Below are 25,487 nucleotides of genomic sequence, written 5' to 3' on the forward strand. Positions count from 1 at the left end.
AAGCATGCTTTTTCTATTTTCATTCTGGTAACTTAGACCCAAAATAAGGAAGACACTCAGAACCATTTGTGCTTTCAGTGTATCTTTCCCCCTTGTAATATGGGCCTTTCCAACAACAATTATTAAGGGTGTGTGTGTGTGTGTGTGTGTGTGTGTGTGTGTGTGTGTGTGTGTGTGTGTGTGTGTGTATGTCTGTGTGTGTGTGTGGGGGGGGGGGGGGCATGATTAGATCAATAGGAATATACAGAAAACAAAAATATGTTACCTGCACCAAATCCTCACTCAGTAGTTCTGACTTCTCTTGGTTTCTGGAATAAAAACATAAAGAATAAAAATAATTACTAAGATGTCATTTACTAATTTTACGGCGTTCCTGTCAGAGACCCAGTTGAAATATCCCAACACAATTAATAGCTGAACTTTCAAAAAACAGGAAGTTCTTAAGTTCTGCCTAGAGTTGCTGAGTCATTCGTTTTTTTTTTTATCATCTGCATTTAGGTTAACCAGAATTATCACACTAAAGTTCCCCGTTTACTGTTATTCATATTTTCTGCACATTCTCAGAGCTTTTCTCCCGCTGGCTTGCATGGAACATCATCAGATAGCAGAATGAAATTGCAGAATTACATTTCCTGTCACTGAAGGCAAATTTAGAAGAGTAACAGCTTGGTTTTAAATATGCCAGGATTATACAAATAAAACTTAAACTCATGTTCCTTATCATTCTATGTGACAGTGGTAAGATGCCAAAGACTGACAGATTGGAGATGAGATCTGCCTTCTTCATAAGACTGGCACTAAACGGGAGGCAGGAAACATCCAAACCATTAGATTATCTTCATTGGCTGGAGAACTCATGTTAACATTTACAAAATAAAAAAAAATGCTTACTAACAGGAGTCTGTTGGGGTAAAGGACTGTAGGGTAACATGAAATAACACTGGAATAGTGATAAATGAGGTAGTGGCTGTTGGCATGGTATATATAGATTTTATTTATTGTGTAAAAAGCAAATACCAGTTTTAGTACCGGATATGCACAATTGTGATGTTTTCAAAAATCACATTGTGTGGGTCAGGATGATAGTTTTTAGAGACTAATTTTAGTTTGTGAAAGGCACACAAGAGGGATAGCTAGATAAATGAGAGACATGAAAAAGCTAGATGAAATGCTGGACATGCAGTTGTTTGAAGTCTGTCAAAACAAGACACTTCTTAGGCACCTATGAAACAAAACCCAGTGAAGGGGTACGCCTTTAGTGGAAAACATTAGCAATATCATGACCTGAGGCAATCACACATGTTCACAGAGCAGTATGGGATGTCAGGCTGGTACTAAGATGTTGGGAATAAAGCATCACTAGTAGAAAAAGCCAACGTATTTTATCTTTGTAGAGTTATTTTGTCAGAAGACATTTTGGAAGCTTAGGTTGGTACTCATAGTCAATTTGCATAGTATGGAGCATTGTATAGCTGGGGAAGTAGCTACATACATGCATGTATTGCAATTCATAGCATCCACTAGTGCCACTAAGCAGTAAGGAAAAAAGTTCAGGAAAAAGTGTGTGCAAATGACCATATCAGGAGTCAGGGTATCACATCAACAGTAAGCATCATCATTTAACAACATGCCTACGAAGGCAAGAAGTGAAATGAATACGTAATGAGATGGAAGTGAATTCCTCTGAAATTAAAGAGTAAAAAGGTCACACACAGATAAACCAATTAGCAAAAACTACTAGAAAAACTGATGTCCTTAAGGGGTCATTTGCACATATCCCATGGGCCTCTATTACAAGAGGTTTAAGGTATCACTCACTCAGTAAAAACTCCAGGTTGACTAGGTTTTTCTGGTAAGTTTTTTCCTCTGAGATTAGGTCTGATTCTTAGACTTGGTGATCACTCAACCTGCTGCAAGTTCTATATCACTAGAACAGCAGAAAGTATGTAGGAATTTTTTAGAGTTGTAACAAGCAAAGATGTTAGAAGTAGCAGAATTTATGCAGCAGCACTTATTGACTATAAATGCCACTTTTTATCACCTGGTAGTACAAACCATTGGCAGGTGGCACAAATGAAAAGGGTATAGCAATGTATCATGTACTACCAGTTATCCATCTAGCAGCAGACAAGCCATTTTTGAGTGCACAGAGATATTATATGCACGTTGGTTGACAGGTATTATCAGCAAACAGGATCAGGATGAATGTGTCAACATTCTACACTGGCTGACACTAAAGCATGTGTAGTACTTACTATACCAGCTACAGAGATCTTCCTGAGACAAACAGGATTGTAGGTTCATAGGTGTGCACCAGGCTAATGGCCCTGGAGCCTTTACAAGCCTGGCCCATACAAGTGCCCTGGCATTGTGCCACCCGACATTAGTTCCCAGTTCCTCAATCAAATATAGCGACTGGAGTGATCCCCAAGGTGAACCTTCTATTTCCAATTCACTCATGAATATTACTCTTGAAGAGGGCCAGTGAGGTGCTCTGCTTGACTTAAAATTGCTTAAAATTCCAGGTTTTTGTGATATAAAAAAATGAGACCACAATAAATAATTTCAAAACTTTTCCCACCTTTAAAGTGATCTATAACCTGTACAATTCAATTGAAAAACAACGAAATCTGTTAGGGGCAAAAAATATAAACATAAATTAAGCTGGTTGCATAAGTGGGCGGCCATAGTGATGCAGCAGTTAGTGTTTTCGCCTCACAGCACAAGGTACTACGGTTCGATCCTCAGCTGGGGTGCCTTCTGTGCAGAGTCTGCATGTCCTCCCTGTGGTCATGTGGGTTTCCTCCAGGTGCTCCGGTTTCCTCCCACATCCCAAAGACATTCTGTAGGTGGATTGGACACTCTAAACTTGCCCTAGACATGTGTGTGTGTGCCTTCCATGGAAGGTTGGGTGTCGGGATGGTAACTCAACACCATAAAAAACTCCACTGCCAACCATGAGTGGACAAGGTGATTTGCTGTGGCAACCCCTAACCAGGAAAAGCCAAAAGAAGAAGAAGCTGGTTGAATAAGTGTGCACTCCCTTAAACTAATACTTTGTTGAAGCACCTTTTGATTTAATTACAGGTGAAGTACTTTTGCGGCCTTTTCAGCTGTTGCATGAGTCTAAGTAAGGTACATACCAAATGGGGCATTATACTCAATGACTGGCCTAATGAGGGAAGAGTAGAGATCAGGAGGAATGTATCGATATTCCACACTGGCAGACATTAAGGTATGTGAAGCACTTATTTTACTAACTGCAGAGACCTTCCTGAGACAAGCAGGAGACTCACTAGCCATATCACAGGCACCAACCTACAGAATAATCAAAACTTTCTTCGATATACCACTTTGGCTTGTGGATGAGCATATCTATTTGCCCAACACACCACGGGAGAAAGCCACCATCACCATGTGTGGCTTCTATGAGCTCTACCCACTCCCCGAAGCACTGGGTGCTGCAGACTGAAAACACGTGGCAGCTGAATCCTCATCAGGTTTGTCTGCATTGAATTATATCAGTAGGAAGGGCTATCATTCTATCACCTGCCTGACAGCATGTAATACAAAATAGTTGTAAACCATAGTGTCTGCACAGCACCTAATTCCCATATCTTGGCTATAAGTAATTTACAGCATTCTTAGCACTGCTTCCTGTGTAGTAAAACTCCATAGGGCTGTGTAGTTTGTAAAGACAGGCTATGTGCAACTCAGGCTTATACAGAGCCAAGTATGGTGTGTGCTTATTCTCCCATATATGAGTACTCAATGGAGCCCTGGTTGAGTATGCCTGCATAGAATCCACATAGCAAGGCTGAACTGTAGTATAACAAAACCCACATGCATACTAGAAACATTTTGGAGAGTATGTTGAGCATGCCAAAGATCTGTTTCTGCTACATTGACATGTTCATAGGTTCATAGAAGGTTACTAGGCTAATGGCCCTAAAGCCCTTACAAGCCTAGCCATATTTAGATAAAGCCACCCCAATTGTTGGTGGTTATGTGAGTGAAGTTTGCAGAGGTGAGGGTCTATAGTAATTAATAATGACTTCCTCTATCCGGGAGGGATATGGTTGCCACCCCAGGAGTGAATTTGTGGTCATTCATCCATTGATCGAGGTTGCATTTGAAGAGGGTCAGGGAGGGGCTCTGTTTCACATGATTTAGAAGCTTGTACCAGAGAAGTGGCAGTCACTAGGAGATGTATCTATCTCTCCAGCATGACCTGTTCATGTCAGAGGCTAGATTAAGATCCTTGGAGCAACTGACCCTTGTGCAGTTTGATTTACGAATGTGTAGCATTTTTATCATGGCTGGGTCAGACACTGCCCTGAAAGCCAGGCACAGGTCATCCCTTAGCAACCTGTAGGAGACAAAATACAGTGATAGGCTTTCATTCTTTCTGCATAAGAATTGTTTTGTGTACCCTATAATTTCTTGGTGAGAAACCACTATGGTTTCTCCAGTTGTTGCAGCTCTCTGGTGAGGTACATGCAAAAGGGAGCATTGTACTCAATGACTGGTCTGATGAAGGCCAAGTATAATGGAATTATAACATCCTGAGATCTAGATGTGATGCCTTTACTTACAATATGTGCCACATTGAAGGATTTCTTTACTATTGTGGATATGTGGTGGTCAAAGTTCAGATTGTTATCATCCTGAATACCCAGATCACATACCACAGAGTCTACACTTAGGGGGTGCTGTCTATAATTTAATTATCAGGGATGTGAGCTTTCCCAAAGGGAATAATAATGTATTTTTTTTTTACATTTAGCTTTAATCAGCAGCAATCATTTGTCTACTTCAACCCTGTTTGCAGTATATTAACATCGTTGGGGGACTCAATGATTGTTCCCAGTTTGCACTCATCAATGAACTTGGTCAGCAACAGGCCATCCAAGTTTGCCTAGACTTCCGAGAAATAAACTGCGAACAGTAAAGGGCCCAGCACAGAACCCTGTAGTATGCTACTGGTGACTGGCCTTTTGCTAGAGGTGAAATCACCCACTTTGACATTATATGTCCTGTCGGTGAGCCAGCTGGCTACTCATCTGGTAATGTAGGGATTAATTTCCAATTGGGAGAGCTTTTCTATAATACCTCAGTAGGTGACTGTGTCAAATGCCATGGCTAGGTCAAGATAGGCTGAATGCACTGTCCTTCCCCTTGTCTAGGGCCTTGGTGACTTTCTTGAAGAAGTCAACCATGTTTAATAGGCAGGATATTCCTTTAACAAATCCGAACTAGGTTGGTTCCAGAGTGTGGAGATCACCTATGTCCTTGTTAATAAGGTCCACAATGATTCTTTCCATGGACTTGCAGATGAGGCGAGTCAAGTTTATGGGCCTATAAGTCCCCCTTTGTGGGGAGGGATTACTGCTGCTGTTCTCACAGCCAATTTGCAGGCTGTAGTTAAGCAGGGATCCAAGTGGGTCTGCCAGATTATGTTTTAAGTTGTTTAAAAGGCAACCTGGGATGTTGTCTAGTTTCATTATTGCCTTGTTTTTGACCTTGGAGAGCACAGAGATGACCTACTCTCTTGAGATAATAGGCTGAGGAATGATGGCAGGTACAATTTTGGCAATGACAGCAGAGGACATGGGGGTGAAGTTTGCTCCAAATCTGTCAGCTAGCAGGTTGGTTATTACCTCTGGTTGAGTATGGGTGGTGCCATCTACAACCAGTTCAGTGCATAGCTGGGTATTTCCTTTTAGATTTCGGACATAGGTAAATAATGACTTGTGATTATGCTTAACTAGGAAGGCTATTTTTGCTTCGTAATTAACCTTGGAGGACTTGACAAGATCTCTGATTTGTTTATTTAAGCTTGAGAATGACTTCTTCCTCTGTTGAGTCAGTCTTCCCTTCTTCTTGGACATTTGTTTCCTTCTCTTGTTGTACAGCCTGTTTATACTAGGTGTCCACCAGGGTGGCTTGTTTTTCCAGCAAGACCTGGTTTTAATCCAGCTTAAATGGTTATAAAAGGCATTGATGTACACCTCTACATAGGAGTCCATGTTATCTGCATTCGAGGGGACTTGGTTATACAAGGCATTGATGTACACCTCTACATAGGAGTCCATGGTATCTGCATTCGAGGGGGCTTGGTTATACAAGGCATTGATGTACACCTCTACATAGGAGTCTGTGTTACCTGCATTTGAGGGGGCTTGGTTATACAAGGCATTGATGTACACCTCTACATAGGAGTCCGTGTTACCTGCATTTGAGGGGGCTTGGTTATACAAGGTATTGATGTACACCTCTACATAGGAGTCTGTGGTATCTGCATTCGAGGGGGCTTGGTTATATAAGGCATTGATGTACACCTCTACATAGGAGTCCGTGGTATCTGCATTTGAGGTGGCTTGGTTATACAAGGCATTGATGTACACCTCTACATAGGAGTCCGTGTTACCTGCATTCGAGGGGGCTTAGTTATACAAGGCATTGATGTGCACCTCTACATAGGAGTCCATGGTATCTGCATTCGAGGGGGCTTGATTATACAAGGCATTGATGTACACCTCTACATTGGAGTCCGTGTTACCTGCATTTGAGGGGGCTTGGTTATACAAGGCATTGATGTACACCTCTACATAGGAGTCTGTGTTATCTGCATTCGAGGGGGCCTGGTTATACAAGGCATTGATGTACACCTCTACATAGGAGTCCGTGGTATCTGCATTCAAGGGGGCTTGGTTATACAAGGCATTGATGTACACCTCTACATAGGAATCCGTGTTACCTGCATTTGAGGGGGCTTGGTTATACAAGGCATTGATGTACACCTCTACATAGGAGTCCGTGGTATCTGCATTTGAGGGGGCTTGGTTATACAAGGCATTGATGTACACCTCTACATAGGAGTCCTTGGTATCTGCATTTGAGGGGGCTTGGTTATACAAGGCATTGATGTACACCTCTACATAGCAGTCCGTGTTACCTGCATTCGAGGGGGCTTGGTTATACAAGGCATTGATGTACACCTCTACATAGGAGTCCATGTTACCTGCATTTTAGGTGGCTTGGTTATACAAGGCATTGATGTACACCTCCACATAGGAGTCCGTGGTATCTGCATTCGAGGGGGCTTGGTTATACAAGGCATTGATGTACACCCCTACATAGGAGTCCATGTTACCTGCATTCGAGGGGGCTTGATTATACAAGGCATTGATGTACACCTCTACATAGGAGTCTGTGTTACCTGCATTTGAGAGGGCTTTGATTTGAAAATTCTTATACCATTACTTAGTAGGAGGGAGTTTATCTTTGAAAAATTCTTAAGCGTTTTTGTGCTTGATGGGGTATCTGGTCTTATAATTACATTGAAAGCAACTGTTTTATGTCCTGATCTTAACTGGGAGAGCATCACATCGGAGAGGGGTGTAATGCTGTCCCATGTTAGTCAGTACTATATCCAGAACATTTGATCCTCTTGTGGGTGTGCTGACTAGCTGTTTCAGAGCATTTGCAGTGACAAAGTCCAAGAACTTCTGAGACAGCATGTTTATGGTTGTGTATGCTTTCCAGTAAATGGTAGGATAATTAAAATCACCCATGAGTAAGGTGTTGGTTGGGCTGTATGTATGGCAATTGGCTCCATTAAGTCCAGGTATGCTGTATACTTTTCCTGTTTCGTTGTGGGGGACCTATAGCGAGCTATGATGTGGCAGGGGGCTTTGCCTGTAGTTAATTGCACATGGAATAGCTCAAGAGAGTCATACTGTTTGACAAGTCTCAAGGTGTACTTATCCTTAATGAAGATGGCTACACCTCCCACTTTGTTTTTTTCATGCTCAGTTTGTAGTCTGAACATATGGAAGACATTGTAACCCTGCATGGCCGAGGTGCTTTCCACAGCTTTGAATGATGTCTCAGTGACTGCATAGACATCAGCATCTTCCAAAATGAGGAGTGCTTCCGGGGAGTGCAGTTTCTTGTTTAGACCCCTAGCATTAAGCAGCAGTACCTATCCTGTAGTCTGTGATGTCAAAGGCTGCCATGAGGTCAAGGATCAGTAACAAATAAAATCTATGTCTCTGAAGTGAATACATTTATTGCAGAACTCATTTGCATTGCATTCCATCTTGAATCCTCTTGTTAACTAAAACTGCTATTGTAGAGAAATCCCTGTGCCTAACTTACATCTTTTGTTATGCATCTTATTACGGTCTTATCTAAGTGTAATGTATATTTCTGAGTGGTTTTAGCTGTAAAAGAAAAAGATCAGATTTTTCTTAAATTATTATAACATTTCATGACTCTTATTAACCTTTTTTCTTTCTAAGCCTTTAATGGGTTTGAAACACGACCTTTAAAAGAAAATACATATTGTTTCTGTTAGACAGTATAACAATGCAATGTGCATATAATTTTGATATATGCTGTATTTCAGTTTCTGTGAAAAAATAGTGTGAACATGTCAAATCCACTATAAGCTCTTGAGAGAGAACATATTATTAAAATACTATCTGATGTAAACATGCAGAACATTTTCACAACAAAACTGCAAGCACAACATAAGCCATTTTTTTGTAGGGGAAAGATGCCCTGCAACCCTCCAGCTGAGGGACCCCCCCACAGACCCCTTAAATGTAAATGCCATCTTCATGGTCACGTAATGTTGAGAAAGGAGAGAAATCATCCAGTAAGGTTGAAACACACTCTTGCTCTCACACAACTGCAATCACTCTTAAGTGCAGAAACAATTTCAGGAGCTGCACTGTGGTAAGTCTGCCATCAAGGAATAATCTCTTGATTAATTAGATTTTGACTTGATGTACATCCATGTCTACTATGAAATGAGACTGAGGAAAGCTTGTACACTGTCCATTTCCAAGAGTCATTTTGGCCCATTGTGGTTCCATTCACTAAAGTTTCTCCCTGCATGTGCTGGCCATCAGCTCTTTCATCTTCCTTGAGACACAGCCATTAGAAGGCAGTGCCACGGAGGCAGAAATCAGAGGGCTATTACAGGTCTAACTCCTCGTGTCTCACAGCACCCTACCCTGCACAAGCTCCCATAATGGCACAGTGGAATATTGGTTCATAGCCAAGCACTAGGCTAGCTGCCCTGCAGGACATTTTATACTTAGCCAATTTCCCTTCAAAGGTGAAAATCAAACACTGTATCTTGTGTCAGCGCTATTGAGATGAGTGTCAAAATGTACAGACTTCTTGCACTGCCCTGGAATTGAACCAAAGTCAGCTGCTTGGAAGACATCTATACTCACCACTCTATCAACACAGACTTCCATGCATGTACTTATTCTCAGCTACAGTTGATGTTGCATGGTGGGTGGCACATTTTGATCCACTGCACCAGCTTTCATACCACTCTTTCTTTTCCACGTGTTAGCAGTGTAGCAAAGTGAGTTGCTTCCCTCCAGCCATGGATGTGAGAGCTGTTGATGACTGCTTACAGTCACCTTCCCTGACTGACTCCTTCAGTGGTGAGTGCATCATCTCTGGCCATATCATCTGAGGCAATGAGACCCTCAGCTTAGAAAACAGCATTAACAGGCTGAGAAATATAAGGGGGCTAACTATCCCTAAAATCAGGCTGATAATGACAGCTAGAGTTTTACAAAGTAAAATTCCAGACAACAGGGACTTATAATGCAGGCAAGTCACTATACATTAAAATTATCATAATTCACAAACAATGCAACAATTTTACATCTAGGTATTTACCCAAACCCTGCCACAATAAAATCATATACACTTCGTTCTAGCCCCCATGAAGAGATGTTATCAATAAATAAATGATTGTAAATATATTGCAAAGTTTAATATTGGTGCTAGGAGACCTGAAAACTTGTATATCACAGAAAATTTCATGCATTGTTTACAAATAAAGGAGGATTTTATTTCCGTCATATACATAAGGCATTCTATACCTTAAGACAGATAGCCTTCTCCAAAAAGGTTCTCATGGCAATACGGTGAAAGCTGTCCTTTGTTTAACTCTTACAAACTGCACACTAAAGTGGAAGGACAGTGCTGATCCCTTTCTGTTAGGACCTTACAACCCCAAATTTCAGCACACTCTACAGAGCTACAGTACAATTAGTATGTTGTTTATATGGCAGTGAATGTTGGTACAGCCTCTCATTTTTAAGGAAATAAAGGGCTACTTCACTCCTTATACCTTGACCAAGTATAGCTGGCATAAGGTCGCATCAGTTTTCTTTTTATCTCACTTAAGAAAACAAATGTTAGCCCCTTTTATCTCAGTTAAAAAAAACAAATGTTACTGTCTACTGGTGAATGTCATATATTAGCAAACCACAACACTAACATATTTAGTCTGTACTTGATATCAGGATGTTACCAAATAATTCAGAAAATATCGGTATACACATATATAATCAAGATGTTGGGTGAATTAGGGTTGAAATGGCCCCGCAGGGTACTCATAGCAGTTTGGAGAGAGTAATTTCTCAGCTGACTGGAGAATAAACATTGTAGTCCTAGTATACAAAAACAAAGGAGACATTCACAACTGTGGGCAGCATATAGGTATCACATGCCTGTTGTACTGCATGGAAGTTATGGAGAAGATGAGTTAGAAACAATACACAGAGTAAGACGCGAGATGAGCAGCTCAAATTCAGATCAGGATGCAGCACAACTGACCCAATCTTTGCAGCAAAACAGATATCTGAGAAAAAGATAGCGATGAGGAAAGAGTCCAAATGAATATTCCTAGACTTGAAGAAAGCATATGACAGTCCCCAAAAAATCTGATCCAGGCAGCGTTGTGATGGTTTAAATTCCTGGAAACATTGGTAGAATTAGTGCAGGTGATGTACAAGGACCCTATGATACAAATACGAACAGTGTTCTCATTCACAGAGGAATTCCCATGAGGGGTGGGTGTACATCAGCATTTATCTCTGAGCCCACTGCTGTTCATACTGGTGATGTACTACATTAGCAAATAGGTAGAAGGGGAAAGCTCAATAAAGCTGCTGTATGCAGAGGATGTGGCATTACAAGCAGACTCTGAACAAGAGCTTAAGTAAATGATAGAAGAATAGAATACAAAACTGAAGGCACACAGAATGAAACTGTATGCAGACAAAACAGTAGTCTGGTAACAAATGGGGGAAATCAGAAGAAGATGAAGATGAGATAAAAGTAAAAGTAGTGGAACAGGTTAACATCTTCAAGTATCTGGAAGGGGTGGTCGAAAAGTAGGGAAGTCTGAAGGAGGAGACAAAGCTAGAATCAGAGGTGCTGTAGCCAACAGACATACAGTGACAGGGGTTGTGTATGACAGAAGAATGTCAAAGAAGCTAAAAGGTAAGGTGTACAAAATAGTGGTGTGACCAGTATTACACTATAGTGCAGAAACCTGGACAATGAAAACAGAGCAGTTGAGGAAGTTGAATGCAATAGACATGGGAAGCCTAAGATAGGTGATGAAATGCACTCTCTGGGAAAGATGAAGAAGTGAGGATATCAGAGCAGAAGCCCAAGTAGCATTAAGGTAGTTCAGACAAGTGTGCTGGAGAGCCAAAGACAATCTGGTGAAGATTTGGGACAGACAGGAAGAAGATAAGAAGAAAGAATGGCAGCCAGCAAGGAGCCACATGGATTGCACTAGAGAAGAACAACAGATATCAGGCATGACAATTGAAGAAGAAGACAGAAGAGAGCTGGTGACAGCTGAAGAGACATCCCAACCCCATGCAGAAAAATAAGAAAAAGTGGGTTGATGATAATGATGATCGTATATCTGTAGCTTTACAATGTAAAATGTGTGAGCTAATTTTGGACTGAAATCAAAATGCAGCAGCCAAATATCATTTCCTTTATATGAAGGACAAATGAAGTTGCTATATGAACCGTTAGAACCACCAAAACAGTATGGGTCAGTGCATCATTAGTAATGGGTCTCATATTTAATTGATACAAATTATCTCACTACATACTATGGTCAAGTGAAATAGTTTCTGCCTGAAATATACATACATATATATATATATATTGACAGTCAATGACACAACAATGTACCTTCACAAATACATTAAAGAATTGCAATATGAGTATGCAAACTGTGAAAATCTAGCAGCCACGTGAACAGGAAGTTCTTTGGAAATATAAACACTTTGAGAAGATGTCAGCAGTCTGTACTTGTCTGCAGTACAGCATTTCATTAATTTTGCATTCCTGGTTTTCATTTTTTTTCTGAAAAAAGATACTACATTATCATTCCTTTTCTTGTATATTCCTTCTATGACGCATTTCCTGCCTCATGATACACTGACATGCAGGACGCTTTCATTTCATAGGTTTATAGTCTCATAGACAATGCAGCCATCACCATTCAAAGTTTGATTTCCATTTCCCTACTTCGATATTCAAAATCCCCATATAATCATATAATCATATAATCATTGCTTGAAACAATGCTGAGCAAAAAACAATCTAACAAAAGTTAGTGCCTTACTACATGGTAATGAAATTCAAACAGAGTAGTAAGCTTGCTACATTTTACGGTGAAGTACCTGGTGACTGCAGACGAGCACGTTTTAGAGGGAACCATAAGGTTGTCCTGAAAATGTCATCATTACATATTCTGTAAATGAGGAACACATCTCCTCATCTAAACAGATAACAAGCTATAGAAAAAAAGAGAAAAAATGTTCCACAGTATCGAACATACAGATAAAAACCCACTACCTTGTTGGCAAACACTCTTAAGATTCACTTCATCTTCGTAAGTTCACCAAGATTCTATGAGTTGAATGTCTAATTAAATGCTACATAGAACTAAATTATTTAGCAGATTACTGGAACCAACAAAATGGAATCTTTCTTAGGAAGAGTGCCTATTCAGATAAATAACATTGCAGTACATCTGAAGGGTGTGGGAAACCTTAGTTCCAAGACTCAAAATTTTGTTGCTGTAAACAACAATGCCCATAATACAGCTGACTGATTAACCAGGTGGCACAGTCATATAAAGAACTTATAATGTTATCACAAGGTGCAACATCAAAGGCTTTCTCTTTGTACAGCTGGATAGATATAGACTGATAAACCTATATCAGCAAGCAGACTGACTACAGCATAAAAATGCACACTAGCTAATGTGAGTCCATTTGGCTAAAGACCATTTTCGTCTGCTATTTCTAACAAAGTCTGTTTTATAAGAAATAAGTGGCAACTGGATGTTTCAGGTTTAACCTCTGCAGCATCTGTAGAAACAGAAATTACTTAAGAAGTATTTAAGGGATAAACTGATTCTGTAGGTATCCATGCCTTGCACCTGAGGTACATACTTTGTTAAAATACCTCCCCCAAATGACCTGCATCACCACATAGACAGTACGTGCAGTCTCTACAGCCCTGCTGTTATTTATATAAGTTTGTACACAACCTAAAAATAAAAACATACTGAAATATTACTGACCTGAGGCTTTATAGCTCCTTAGAGGACTCAGACTGAGTCTGTTCAAAGAGTTCGGCTGAAGTTCAGTCCTTTCTGGTACAGGACCACTAAGTTCCCAGATCTGGCCCCCAGACCTTGTTTAGCATCCTTAGATCCATTCTGATGATTCCCCAAGTTTGGGTGAACTAATAAAACAACGTCTCTAAGACCAGTAAGAGATTGGTGTCAGAACTGCAGAGAAAATGTCCAGTGAAATCATTCTCTTGAGCAGCTTCTCTCCCTTTAAAGACAGCACTGTGGTATCAATCACCTTCCTTACATAGTAAGGGGTGTGGGGGGTGGGGGGGGGGGCTGTTCCTAATTTGGAGGATGACCAGGTAATGAAAAAAAAAAACAAGTCTAAGTACAAGCAGGAGGAGGGTGATCATAAAGATCTTCCAAATAGCTGAAAGCTGCTTCTTCTCAAGGAAGCTGTTGAGTTGGTCAGATCAGGCTGAACAAAGAGCACTTCCTTCAGGACAACCTCAGCCAGGCCATATTGCACAGGTACACACCCAAGACTCTAAACCTAGCCATGATATCAGGCACATGTTTTCCTACTATGGAAGCTGTAGACAGTGTTTCAGCAAGGTCATTTTTGAGTCTAAACACTAGGAGATTGTTATCCTTCCCTGAGTCTTGGGTTGGAATTGGGACAAATGAGATGAGTAGATGAGGACATCATGCGTGAATGTGCGGAAAAGTAAAGTGTCTTGCCATACTTGTCTAAAGCTATATTTCTGATGATTGCAACGTTTGGTTGTGTGGAGGTTTTCCTTATTGCTTATGAGTTGAGGCACTGTGAGCTATAGTTGCATATTCCTTGATGGGTGCTGCTTGAGTTGGGTTTTTTTCAAGTTTGCTAAGGGTATCTGCAGGTAAAATCAACAAGCAGGCAATGGAACACTCTAGCAAATCACAGCAGCACAGTCTTGGGTTTATTCACTGATTTCCAAACACAGAAAATACCAGATACCCTCTACCCCGACTAGAGTACAGGCCAAATGTTTCCAAAATTTTTTGATCACTTGAAGCCAAAAGTGCAGAACCATAACAATCAACTTTTTAAAATATCAACAGCACTTTAAAACATCAAAAACAAATTCACTTAGTCACTCATTCACTCATTCATTCATTCATCCAATGCATTCGGTCATTGTTTCCACAATTGGATGAGTGGGTTGATCCAAACCTCACCATTACCATTATTGACTAAGAATATAAATTAAACAGTCAAAATACAATGCAATATATATATAGGAAAAGCCAGTTTAAACATACAATGAACATATAACAGACCAATAGCATTTAAGTAAGTCATCACTGTATGTAAGTCTTGCCAGATATGACTGACTGGCTGATGATGTCACAATGATGATAGTTCATGATAAACACTCAGCTTTGTTAATATATAATGTATGTTTTTTGTTTTATTAATTCAGTACTTGAATTCTTAGAGAGCTCAGAAGAAACCTAGCAATATTATCATTGAATACTGACTGAAGAGGGATTATATGATTCTTCTTCACATGAATGGGGTTAAAACAGAAAGTGAAAGCTATCAACCTCTAGTTGGTTATTATTTAAGGAGGACCCTGTGACATCACTGCTATATAAATGAATTGTCAGCATCTGGAAAGTAGCAATGTAGAGGACACAAAACAACATTACATGATTGCCATACCACACTAATTTAAGTGACTTATCTGATGCAATGCATGTAATAAATCAGAAAGAAGTTATGGAAATGACCATCTTAGGCTTTATTTGACATGATACCAGACATTAGGTTAGTAAGCAGAATAGAAGGACTCAAAGCAAGTCTTAGCATACCAGCAATGGCTTCAACGTCTGCATGAACTCATACCCACAGGGGTAATGTCTCTTTCATTAAACCAGTTCCATTAAAATTACTGTCACTGAATAAATAAAATTAAAGGACCTTTCCTTGAAAAATTCCACTAAAAGAAAACCTACACCCCTATTTGTTTTCTAATTAATTTATTACTTTGTTTTTAAATATATTTGCTGAAATATGTGCTTAGGTGTGTGAGTGTGCGTGTGTGTGTGTGTGTGTGTGTGTGTGTGTGTGTGTGTGTGTGTGTGTGTGTGTTTGTGTGTGTGTGTGCGTGTGATTGTTTTGAAGTCTAATTGTGTTGTGTGGCAGTGTGCAGACATAGTGTCAAAATATTTTTTCAGTTGCAAAGTGTTTTCTGTTTCACAACAGTTATACCAGGTCTACCAGGAAGTACACAAAACCAGCAACCCAGAACCTCATCCCCACTTTTACAAGAGAGATGGGCTGGCTAAAGCTACTCTCTTACTCTGTCTTTCTGTCATCCAGCCTGCTACTCAAATCCAGCTCACTAACATTACATGTACATGCCTTTTTTCCATGACAATAGCTCACCCTTAACTTTTTGTGTATTATCATGACAGTAATAGCAGACCAAGTGCTAGTAAGCACAGCAGTATTACTAGTAATTGAAAGACAGCAGGAATACATGTGGTAGTAGCAGTAGTAGTAATAGCCAGAGAAGTTAATCTAACCGATGAACTATAGAGGTAGTAACAATACTGATAACAACTGCAGCAGAAGTAGATGTTTTAAAATCAGCTGTAGTAGATACAATTGTAGAGGTAATACTGTTATATGTACCAATTATAGTACTTGTGACGATTGGGGAGAGATGGACGAAGGCTGCCAGCCTAGTCAAATAGAATCAGATATATAATTCTGGCATTTGTAAATAAATGCAAAATACAGGCATGTTTTTTTAGTGTAAAAGAACACTGTGAAATGTGGAACTGCAAAATATGTGACAACATTGCACTCTAGTGGCCCAGTGAAGCATGTTGTAACCCTTTCATGTTAGAATTCGGCTCCAGTGCATCTGGATGAAGGTTTCATGCCCATTGTTTTAAGGCTAAAGTTTATGACCAGAATTTAGATGTGGAATGTGCTTTATTACTCTAGTTTCTGTTAGCGTATACATGTGTAATGATTTATATTGTTGTAAGGTTCTGAGCAGGTGTTATATTGCTAAATAATGCAGTTTGGGGCATGAGAACTCCAGACTAAGTGTCAAAAATGATGTAATTTGGGAGGGCCTTAGAGACATGCTTGTTAGTAATGTTTATATACTATTTCTCACAAGAGACTGAGAGCATTTTGACTTTGGACATCTAACGCAGCACTCTGCCTTATGCTCACATGTAAGTTTTAGCACTGTGATTTCTTGTAGGAATAGTTAAAGCTAGTAAAAATTAATTAGGTATTTTTCTTTTAAATCAGACCTGTCCTACTGTATTATTTTACATTTCTGTGTTATCTCTGAACTCTTAGATATCTCTGTGGAGTAGTAGTTTTGTCTTGTGTTTTAATTATTTATTATTAAATATTTTTAAAACCTTCTACCTGTGTCTGGTTTGTGTAGAGATAAGCTCTAGAGTACATTGCATATTTATAGAGCTTATTATAATAGGCCACTCTAAAGTAAGCCTTGACTATTAGTCATACTACTATTGGATAATAATATTCCACAGTAATAATTGGACACCCTTTTAAGGGCCTTTTAGTAGCTGATATTATTAGCTGGGTGTTGGCAGGGATTGCTACCGTATAGTCTGGGTACAAGGGGCACAGCTGGAGAATCTGTGTCAGCCTTTCCCAGGAGTGTCTGTGAAGTTGTATAAATACCTATCTCAAAGTGTGTGTGTGTTGTGTCAGCTACTTGGCAGGGACACGAAGCACTGGTTAGACAGAGAGGGTACTGGAGGTATTAGTTTGCCCATCTTGGCTGAGGTCTGGACCCTATAGCTGTGCCAGTTGGGAGTCTTATTGGGAACCTGGTGAGCATGGGAGCAGCCAGTCCCAGACTGACTGTAATCTCTGTGTGCACTTAAGGGAAATTGTACTTTACTGTGTGTATTAGTTATCCATTCCTCTCTTCTAGGAGACGACCTCCCTGGTGTTAGTGGTGAGGATTGATGCTCCTTGATTGCTGGGCCAGGGCACGGTCGTCACAGTACTAGTGATAGCATAAGTAACAAGATAACTGTACATACAGCACCAGCAATAACAATGAGTGTTGATATAGTAGCAGGTACAGCAGTAATCGCAGTAACAGAAGCAGTACTTTTTGAAGTAAAGGTAGATAGAAATAAGTTTTAGGTTTGCAGTGAATTCTGGAGAAACAGAAATCAGCAAAGCAGCAGTTATTTGGAAACATTCAGCAATTTTACATTATATTATATTATGCAAAAAAGCTGGTACAATGAGTCTCTGAGTCTGTTTAGTGAAAGACTTGCAGCTTATCTAAGGCAGCTGCTCCTTCTCCTTCCATTGTAATCCTTCAGGAATTCCAAGAACTATATTCACTGTTCAGACCAGTACTACCCCACTTTCCCAGACAGAATCCACCAGTCCTTCACACCTTCATTCTCTGCCACCTCTCTTTGCCGCCCTGCCCTTTTTCCCTAGTGTCTTTTATAACCATATCATACCTCCTGTTTCTCCATCTTTCTAACGAAGATGTTCAACTTCCTTAGCCTTTCTACGTATGTCACTTTGTGCATTCCACTGACAGCTGATTGCCATCAGCTGTACCATATCCAGCACTGTGGACTCAGCCCACGTCATTAATGACAAGGCCTAATAACCGAATACAGAAAAATAGGTGGGAAGACTGCCAGGACGGCACTTACACAAGTGATATCAGTGATGCTGTCCAATGGTTTTACTTTATAAGAAGAGCAGCACGCCTTCGTTACACTAAGTGAATGATGGCAGGATCATTCTACCCTGCCTTATAACGCATATGGCAGGATCATTCTACCCCGCCTTATAACGCATAAGAAGAAGAAACACTCTACCTCTTCTGCACTAGCCATGTGATGTTAACCCTTCCAAGAAAAAAACAATATCCAAGAATGAGGGAAGTAGTTTCCTGTCTGCGTCTACAATAGCTGTTTGCTCCCACACTCCTTTATTTTTTGTATGCATCTGTGCTGTTTTCCTCCTTTGTCTAAGTTGGCGATCTGCTTGCACAGTTGGCTAAATAACCCCCAAACGCCCACACTATTTATTTCTAGAGTGCCCTTCTGCTTGCCTTCCTCCTGTCTTACTTGTCTACCTGCGTGTCTACTGTCATAACAAAACAAAATATCACTTCCAAACATTTTATTTCCTGTAGCCATCTTTGTGTTCTGCTAGCCTCCAGCCACTTCTGCTTATTCATGTCCCTTAGACTGACTTCAACTTCCGAGGAACTTAAACTATAGTTGCTATTGTACATCTTCTCTTTCGCTCTTTTTCTCTGTTTTAGTTTTTTTTCTTCTTCTATTCGATATTATACCATACTCGATATAGAGCACTGCTACAAACAACATAAGTGCCCAGCAATGCTGCCACATATTTTTAAAACAAAATCAGTCTATTTGCTTTTCATTAGTACAAGTGTTTCTCCCACTCCCTATTCATTTCATGGAATGTCAGAGAATCATGGCTCTTGTTTGCTGCCTCTATCAAAACTGTCCCTTTTCGGTTGTTGATTTTATTAAACAATGCTTCCCTACCAGCAAGTCAGTCAGCAATCCTGCTGAAAAGCACCAGTCAATGCCACCTACAAAAATGGACGTGTAATGTACTTGAAAGTGTTTGACGTGAACTGATATTTATACAACAGATAACTTATTTCTACTGCATGCTGTGTAGAAGCAGTTTAAAATGTTATATTTCAGAATTCATAACTGAAGTTTAGTTAATACGGTTTAGAGCAAAGCACCACAGTTTCAGAATTGTTGTTATATAAACTATTTGTTGGGTCTCTATTACCTGCAAGTGCTTTTGGGACATTTCTCATCCCTGAAATGCTTAATACTGGACTCAGACTGATACTGGGTTTTTGGAACATTTGTTGCAGTTATATGCCATTCACTGTCTGATGGCATTCTGTGCTGAATACCTCCACAGTTCAGCACATTTCTGAATAGTTCTTTGTTTCCAACAGACTCTGCTATCATTTGTCTACAGTTCTCCTAAGATAACATAGTCGATTAGTGAGAGCTTTTGCTTAAGTGAAGACTATATTGGTGACAATATTTCAAAGCATATTGAGTGTGTGTGTTAATTTTAGAGTTGAAATCTGAATTTTGCCCTAAAATAAGCATGACTTAAGAGTCAGACATGTTTGGCCATGCAGGTAAGCGTGAACCAACTACACATTCTGCTACTCTGTGCTTACTATTTCCTTGTGGGAGAGCTGATGTTTTGCATTCCATTCTGCTGATGTATAACTCTGACTAGATTTGCCCTTCAAACAAGTGGCTTCAAAACCCGATAAAATTATTGCTTTAAGTTGTACTTAAAATGACACCACAGAAATCTTTGTCTGCTAATTTTGAAACGTACACTCAAATCCCTGCTTTAACAGACATTCGTCTATTTTTTTTCTGTTATCTGACTCCATAGCAGTTCACTTGCCTGCAATGCTATCTACATTAATGTAAGCAGATTTACAGGCTTTGGTTAAATATATTGTTGAGTAGGAGCTATGTGTATTTGTTTAGATGGTTTTGTACAGTGTGAGAATCTTTAGAAAAATAAATAGAAGGAGGAAAAAGTTCTAAATTATTTGTTTAAGGCATGATGATTAGGTCTTTGTTTACTGTGAACCATATGTAGCTTTTTTAATACAGCTTGCTAGCAAACAACAGCAAATTAGCACCTCTTTAAGTAATATGATTGTGCCTTATGTTATTTAATTGTTCCACAAAGTGGTTTCATTTCTTTTGCTTTTGACTGTGTTAGGCAACACCGTGCTTAATACTACCAGCCTGAGCTTACAATAGTGCTAGTATCTAATGTGTATCTAGTTATAAAAGTAATGTGGTGTTTTGTTTGGTGTTTGTACCTGATTTCATAGCTATAAAGCACAGTCTTTTCTTTTCATACCTATGTTTGTACTCTTGAAAACCTCCATTCTTCCCAAAGTCTGCAAATCTCTGGTGGGTTCCTGCACATCAGAAGGGCAGAGCCCATTAATCCCACCCAACCAATCATTCTACATAGGATTTTTTCCCTTCTTAACTTATTACACTTGTCTTCTCCTCCTACTTTGATTGAATTCCCTGTGAAACCACACACAAATCTAGACCTACATCTATTGCCCTAAAAATTCCCTCCTAGTATGATATTGTTAAGATCATCATTAACAACATAATTTCCCATTTCTTCATGGGGCCAGGGTGTCCTGTCAGGTGTCATCACTTCTTTCAGTTTAGCACCACTCTCCTGCCTTCTTTGACAGTCATGCTTTCCTGTCTCAAGTACCTTTTTGCCTTCTTTTGCCTTTTCCTGTCTATCCCAAATCTGCTTTACCAAATTACCTTGTTTTCCTGCATATGTGACTGAACCACTGTAGACTGTTGATTTTTCTCTGCAAATGAGACGATCTTGGTTTCTGCTCTGATCTCCTCTTTTCTTAATCTGTTCCATACTGCAAAACCTGCTACCTGTCTCAGCACTTCACATCTGCCACTTCAAGCTTCCTCAGTTGTTCTGCCTTCACAGCCCAGGTTTCTGTGCCACACAGAAGCTTTGGTCACACAATTGTCTCGTGCACTTTTCTTTTTAATTTCTTTGACATTCTTTTGTCACACTCTACCCCTAATGCTTTGTACCTCTGATTCTAGCTTTCTCCTCATTCAGACTTTCCTTTAATAACCACTCTGTCTAGATACTTGTACCTGATAACCTGTTAGATTGTTTTTCCCTTTTATTTCAGCTTTAAGCTTCTTCTGATTTTCTCCTTTGGCTGCCACAGCCACTGACTTGACTGTACTCAGTTTCCTCCCATGTGCCTTTGGTCTTGCATTCTAGTCCCCTATCATTTGCTGAGGTTCCAGTTCAGCATCTGCTCGCAGTGCTACATCATCTGCATACAGGCGCTTTACTAATCTGTACCCTCTAACCTATTTGCTGATGCCATCCATCACCATATGAACATGTGTAAACTCAGAGGTGAACCCTGGTACACACCCTCTCCCACTGAGAACTCCTCTGTGAGGCAGTAAACTGCTCATACTTTTGCCATGGGATCCCTATACATGTCCTGCACTAATACAAATGTTTCTGGGACTTCAGACCACTGCAGGATGGCCTATATCATATTTTTGGGGGCCCTGCTTTCTCCAAGTTAAGTATGTGAAGGCACACAAAAAATGTGTCTCACTCTGTCTTTATACACTACCCTCTCTCCTACCTCTTCTCTAGAAAATTCTGGTTAAACCCAAAACATGGACAGAAAACATCACAATTGATTTGTCCAGAGAACTTTAATTTCAATTGGGTTGGTAAATTCTACTCAAAACAAAATTCTAAGCTACAGAAAAATGGACCTATGAAACTTAAAAGTAGAGCTAGCTGGAGAAAACCTTATTCTTTCAAGTCATACACTTCTGGGTTAGCTACTACCTCCCTTTCTTTAAACTGTTATGCTTGTGAGTTGTTCGTCTATTCCTTCTGTGGTCACTGCCCAATTCTCTCACTGTGGAAACATAAACAAATATCCTCCTGTTACTGTGAATGGCAGACTTTTACCAAGTACTCACAGTATTTAGAGGCCTTACTTGTATCAAGCTATCTCAAATATCTTCTAGTTTCCTGTAATATATTAATAATATTGACAAACTGCTCCTACATTAAAAAGAGTCATATCATACAAATTACTGATTAATTAAACTACGAAAATCTAGCTTAAACACCGAGACCAGATGTGAAAAAATGGAAAGCTGTATAACATGCTCCACAATCACTTTCTGAAATGGATAGGATGTTGTAGAATACAAATTAAATTGATTATACCCAATGTCCAAAGTAGGATCGCTACTCTGGTCAATAATTCTAGGATTTCTGGCAGGAAATTCATAGCCTCACTGGTGACAGAGATAAAGATAAACCACCTTGTTTTCCTCTGACAGCTAGCCCAGCTACTATAAAAGCTGCCACTTCCCTCAGGGACATCTTTTTCTCTCCTTCCTACCTTTCAAATCTTTATCCCTATATCCTTCACCAAACTTGAATTCCACTTTACATAATCCTTCTGATCAGTAATTAACAAGTAGCAACCTTATGATTTACTGCCACAATTTCATTTTTTACCAGACAAAACTTTTTACTCCACAGCTTACACTTCAAACTGCTTCCACATGTATCATCCAGCCATCCATCCATCAATTAATCCACCAATCCAAACCCCCCCCTTTGCCATTTTTGAACATGATGCCAGGATATCACACCAACACTGACCATATTCTAGAGCCACGTTTCACACTGCAGCATAGCTAGCCCTTCTCGTCTACCATTTCTGTTATTTTCTTAATTATTTATTTATTTGTGTTTTCTACCTAGGAAAGTCTATCTGAGCAGAGCTTATTTTCATCAGAGACCCAAAATGCTAAGTTCCAATGATACATATGCATTCAGTAAGGACAAGTTAAAAAAAAAAACATTACATACAGTCAGAAATTTCCATCAGAACACAGTAGTGAATAATAAATACAGTCAAAAGTCATATGGCAACCGTGCCCAGTAATAAAATACTGGCAGTGGTATATACAGTATAAATGATTATGACTGGATTTCTAGTCATAACCAGCTTATTATGTGTCAGAGACATGGATGCCAAGAAATTCACTACAACGATGATGCTTAATGTTGAGAAGATGTGATAAAAGGTTATAATGTGTGAGCTGCTCAGAATTCTTTGCAGTACATGAAGAGTTATTTTTCCAATGTTCTGCCAGTTACAGAAAAAGAAATAAAGAGAACTTGTAGGAGTACAAAGTGTTTTACTGGAGCTGGAAACTAGTAAATCACTTAATTCTGTCAAAAAGACAGACACTTCTCAATGTCTTTCTTAAGGATTCTGAACAAATCCAAAAATAATGACAGAACAAAGGAGCATAATCAGGGGTAGTTTTTAAATATTGCTCAAATTAACTTAAAATATTAACAGAGCAAGAGGTTTTGCATCAGCATGCATTTTCCGAGCAACAAGAAGTATGAAGCTCTAATGTCTGGCATTATCACTGACTTTCCAGAAAATCAATAAAGGTTTACAAGGCACATGGTAAAAATATGTGGTAAAATCAGCAATGTTCTCCAAAATTGTGGACAGTTTTGAGGTATGGACAACAAGCAGAAATGAAGTGCTCCTCTGTAAAAAACTGTTTTAAATGTTGTTATATACTTCATTCTGACACATGTTCTGTATGTAAATATGACAGACTGAAGTTCTAATAGCCTTTAAAAGCTCTTTTACCTTCTGTTACCTTTCACCCACTGTTGGCGATTGATAGATTGTACGTGTGCTCTTATACTGACATCGTTATTGTTGAGAGGTCATGTGATCATGTGCTTTGAAATAAAGGGAGGAAGTGAGGGTTGTTCTTTTTCTTCCGGCCTTTTGACCAGACTGATTGACTTCATGTGTGTTTATTTTTCCTCCGTGAATGTATGTTTTAATCTGTCTTTCCTGCCCTTAAGATGACAACGCCAACAGGTTATGGGCCCAGGAGGGAAGTAGGAAGCCAATGGCATAGACATGTTTTGACGGAGATGAAAAGAATTACGAGTTGTGGGAGACAAAGTTTTTAGGACACCTGCATTTGCTAGGGCTGAAAGACGCCATTCTACGAAATGTGCAGCAGGACACAGAGGATGACGAAAATGAGGAGGAAGGTGACGCTGAGAAAAATGAGGAGTCATATGCAGAACTATTACAGTTCTTGGACGACAAAAGTTTGTCCCTGGTCATGAGAAAAGCTGCAGACGATGGTAGAGAAGTGCTTCAGATCATGAGAGACCACTATGCTGGAAAAGGGAAACCATGGGTTATTAGCCTATACACTGAATTAACAAGCCTCCAGAAGGCTGCCAGTGAAAGTGTTACAGACTACATTATTCGGGCTGAAACGGCCATTACAGCACTTAGAAATGCTGGGGAGAAGCTCAGTGATGGATTACTAATTGCAATGATTCTGAAAGGATTGCCTGAAACTTTTAAACCGTTTGCAGTCCACATCATGCAAGATGATGATAAGTTGAGTTTTGGTGAGTTCAAAACAAGGCTGAGAAGCTATGAACATACTGAGAAATTTAATGCCAATGTAAGTAATGATAGCGTAATGAAAGCAAGTGGCTTCGGAGAAAGAGTAAAAGCGGAGATTACATGCTATTGCTGTGGCCAAAAGGGACACAAGGCATAAGAATGCCAGAGAGAATATAAAGAACAGAGACAGTGGTGTAGTTTATGCAAAAACTCCAGCCACAAGGACAGTAACTGCAGATGAAAGAAGAAAGCAACTGACGTGGATGATCACACATTTGTCTTCAGAATGAATGATCATCAGATCCGTGAATTAAAACAGAAAGGATTAATGGTGGACACTGGCACCACATCACATATAATTAATGACCTGAAAAAGTTTAAACACTTTGATGCAACTTTCCAACCGTAGGCGCACATTGTGGAACTGGCTGATGGGATGAGGACCAATGGTGTCGCGCATAAGAGAAGTGATGCGGAGGTGTGGCTGCTGAACACAGAGGGACACAAAGTGAAAGTGATGATGACTCGGGCACTGTACATCCCGATGTATCCACAAAGCATCTTTTCTGTTAAGGTAGCAATGTCCAAAGGTGCCTTGATCAACTTTAAACAAGGACGGGACCAACTCATCTATAAAAAAGGCACCAGGCTTGACATAATTAAGTATGACAGACTCTATTATTTAGACACATATGATGAAGAAAACGATAGTGCGATACATTATGATGCATCTCCGAGCTGTCATGACATTCATGCATTGCATGAGATCCTTGGTCACTGTAATTTTGAAGATGTGTCAAAATTAGAAAAGGTGGTAAAAGGAATGAAAATTAAAGGTAAAGTTGAGAGACCTAACCTCGATTGTGAAACCTGTACTCAAGGGAAATTTGTCCAGAGCAGAAACAGAGAACCTG

At 39.7% G+C, this 25,487-nt stretch overlaps 1 protein-coding gene across 1 annotated transcript in view; it reads right to left on the bottom strand.

The window, feature by feature from the left end:
- The window catches only part of SH3BP1 (SH3 domain binding protein 1), a 1,277,628-nt gene that overhangs the window by 854,719 nt on the left and 397,422 nt on the right, over positions 1-25,487 (bottom strand). The window contains exon 2 of the mRNA XM_044063342.1: positions 266-308. Coding sequence (XP_043919277.1) covers positions 266-308 — 43 coding nt within the window. The remainder of the gene's footprint in view (positions 1-265; positions 309-25,487) is intronic.

This window comes from Protopterus annectens, chromosome 1.part0, assembly GCF_019279795.1.
Source record: "Protopterus annectens isolate FY-2018-M chromosome 1.part0, PAN1.0, whole genome shotgun sequence".
Taxonomy (NCBI): Eukaryota; Metazoa; Chordata; order Ceratodontiformes; family Protopteridae; genus Protopterus; species Protopterus annectens.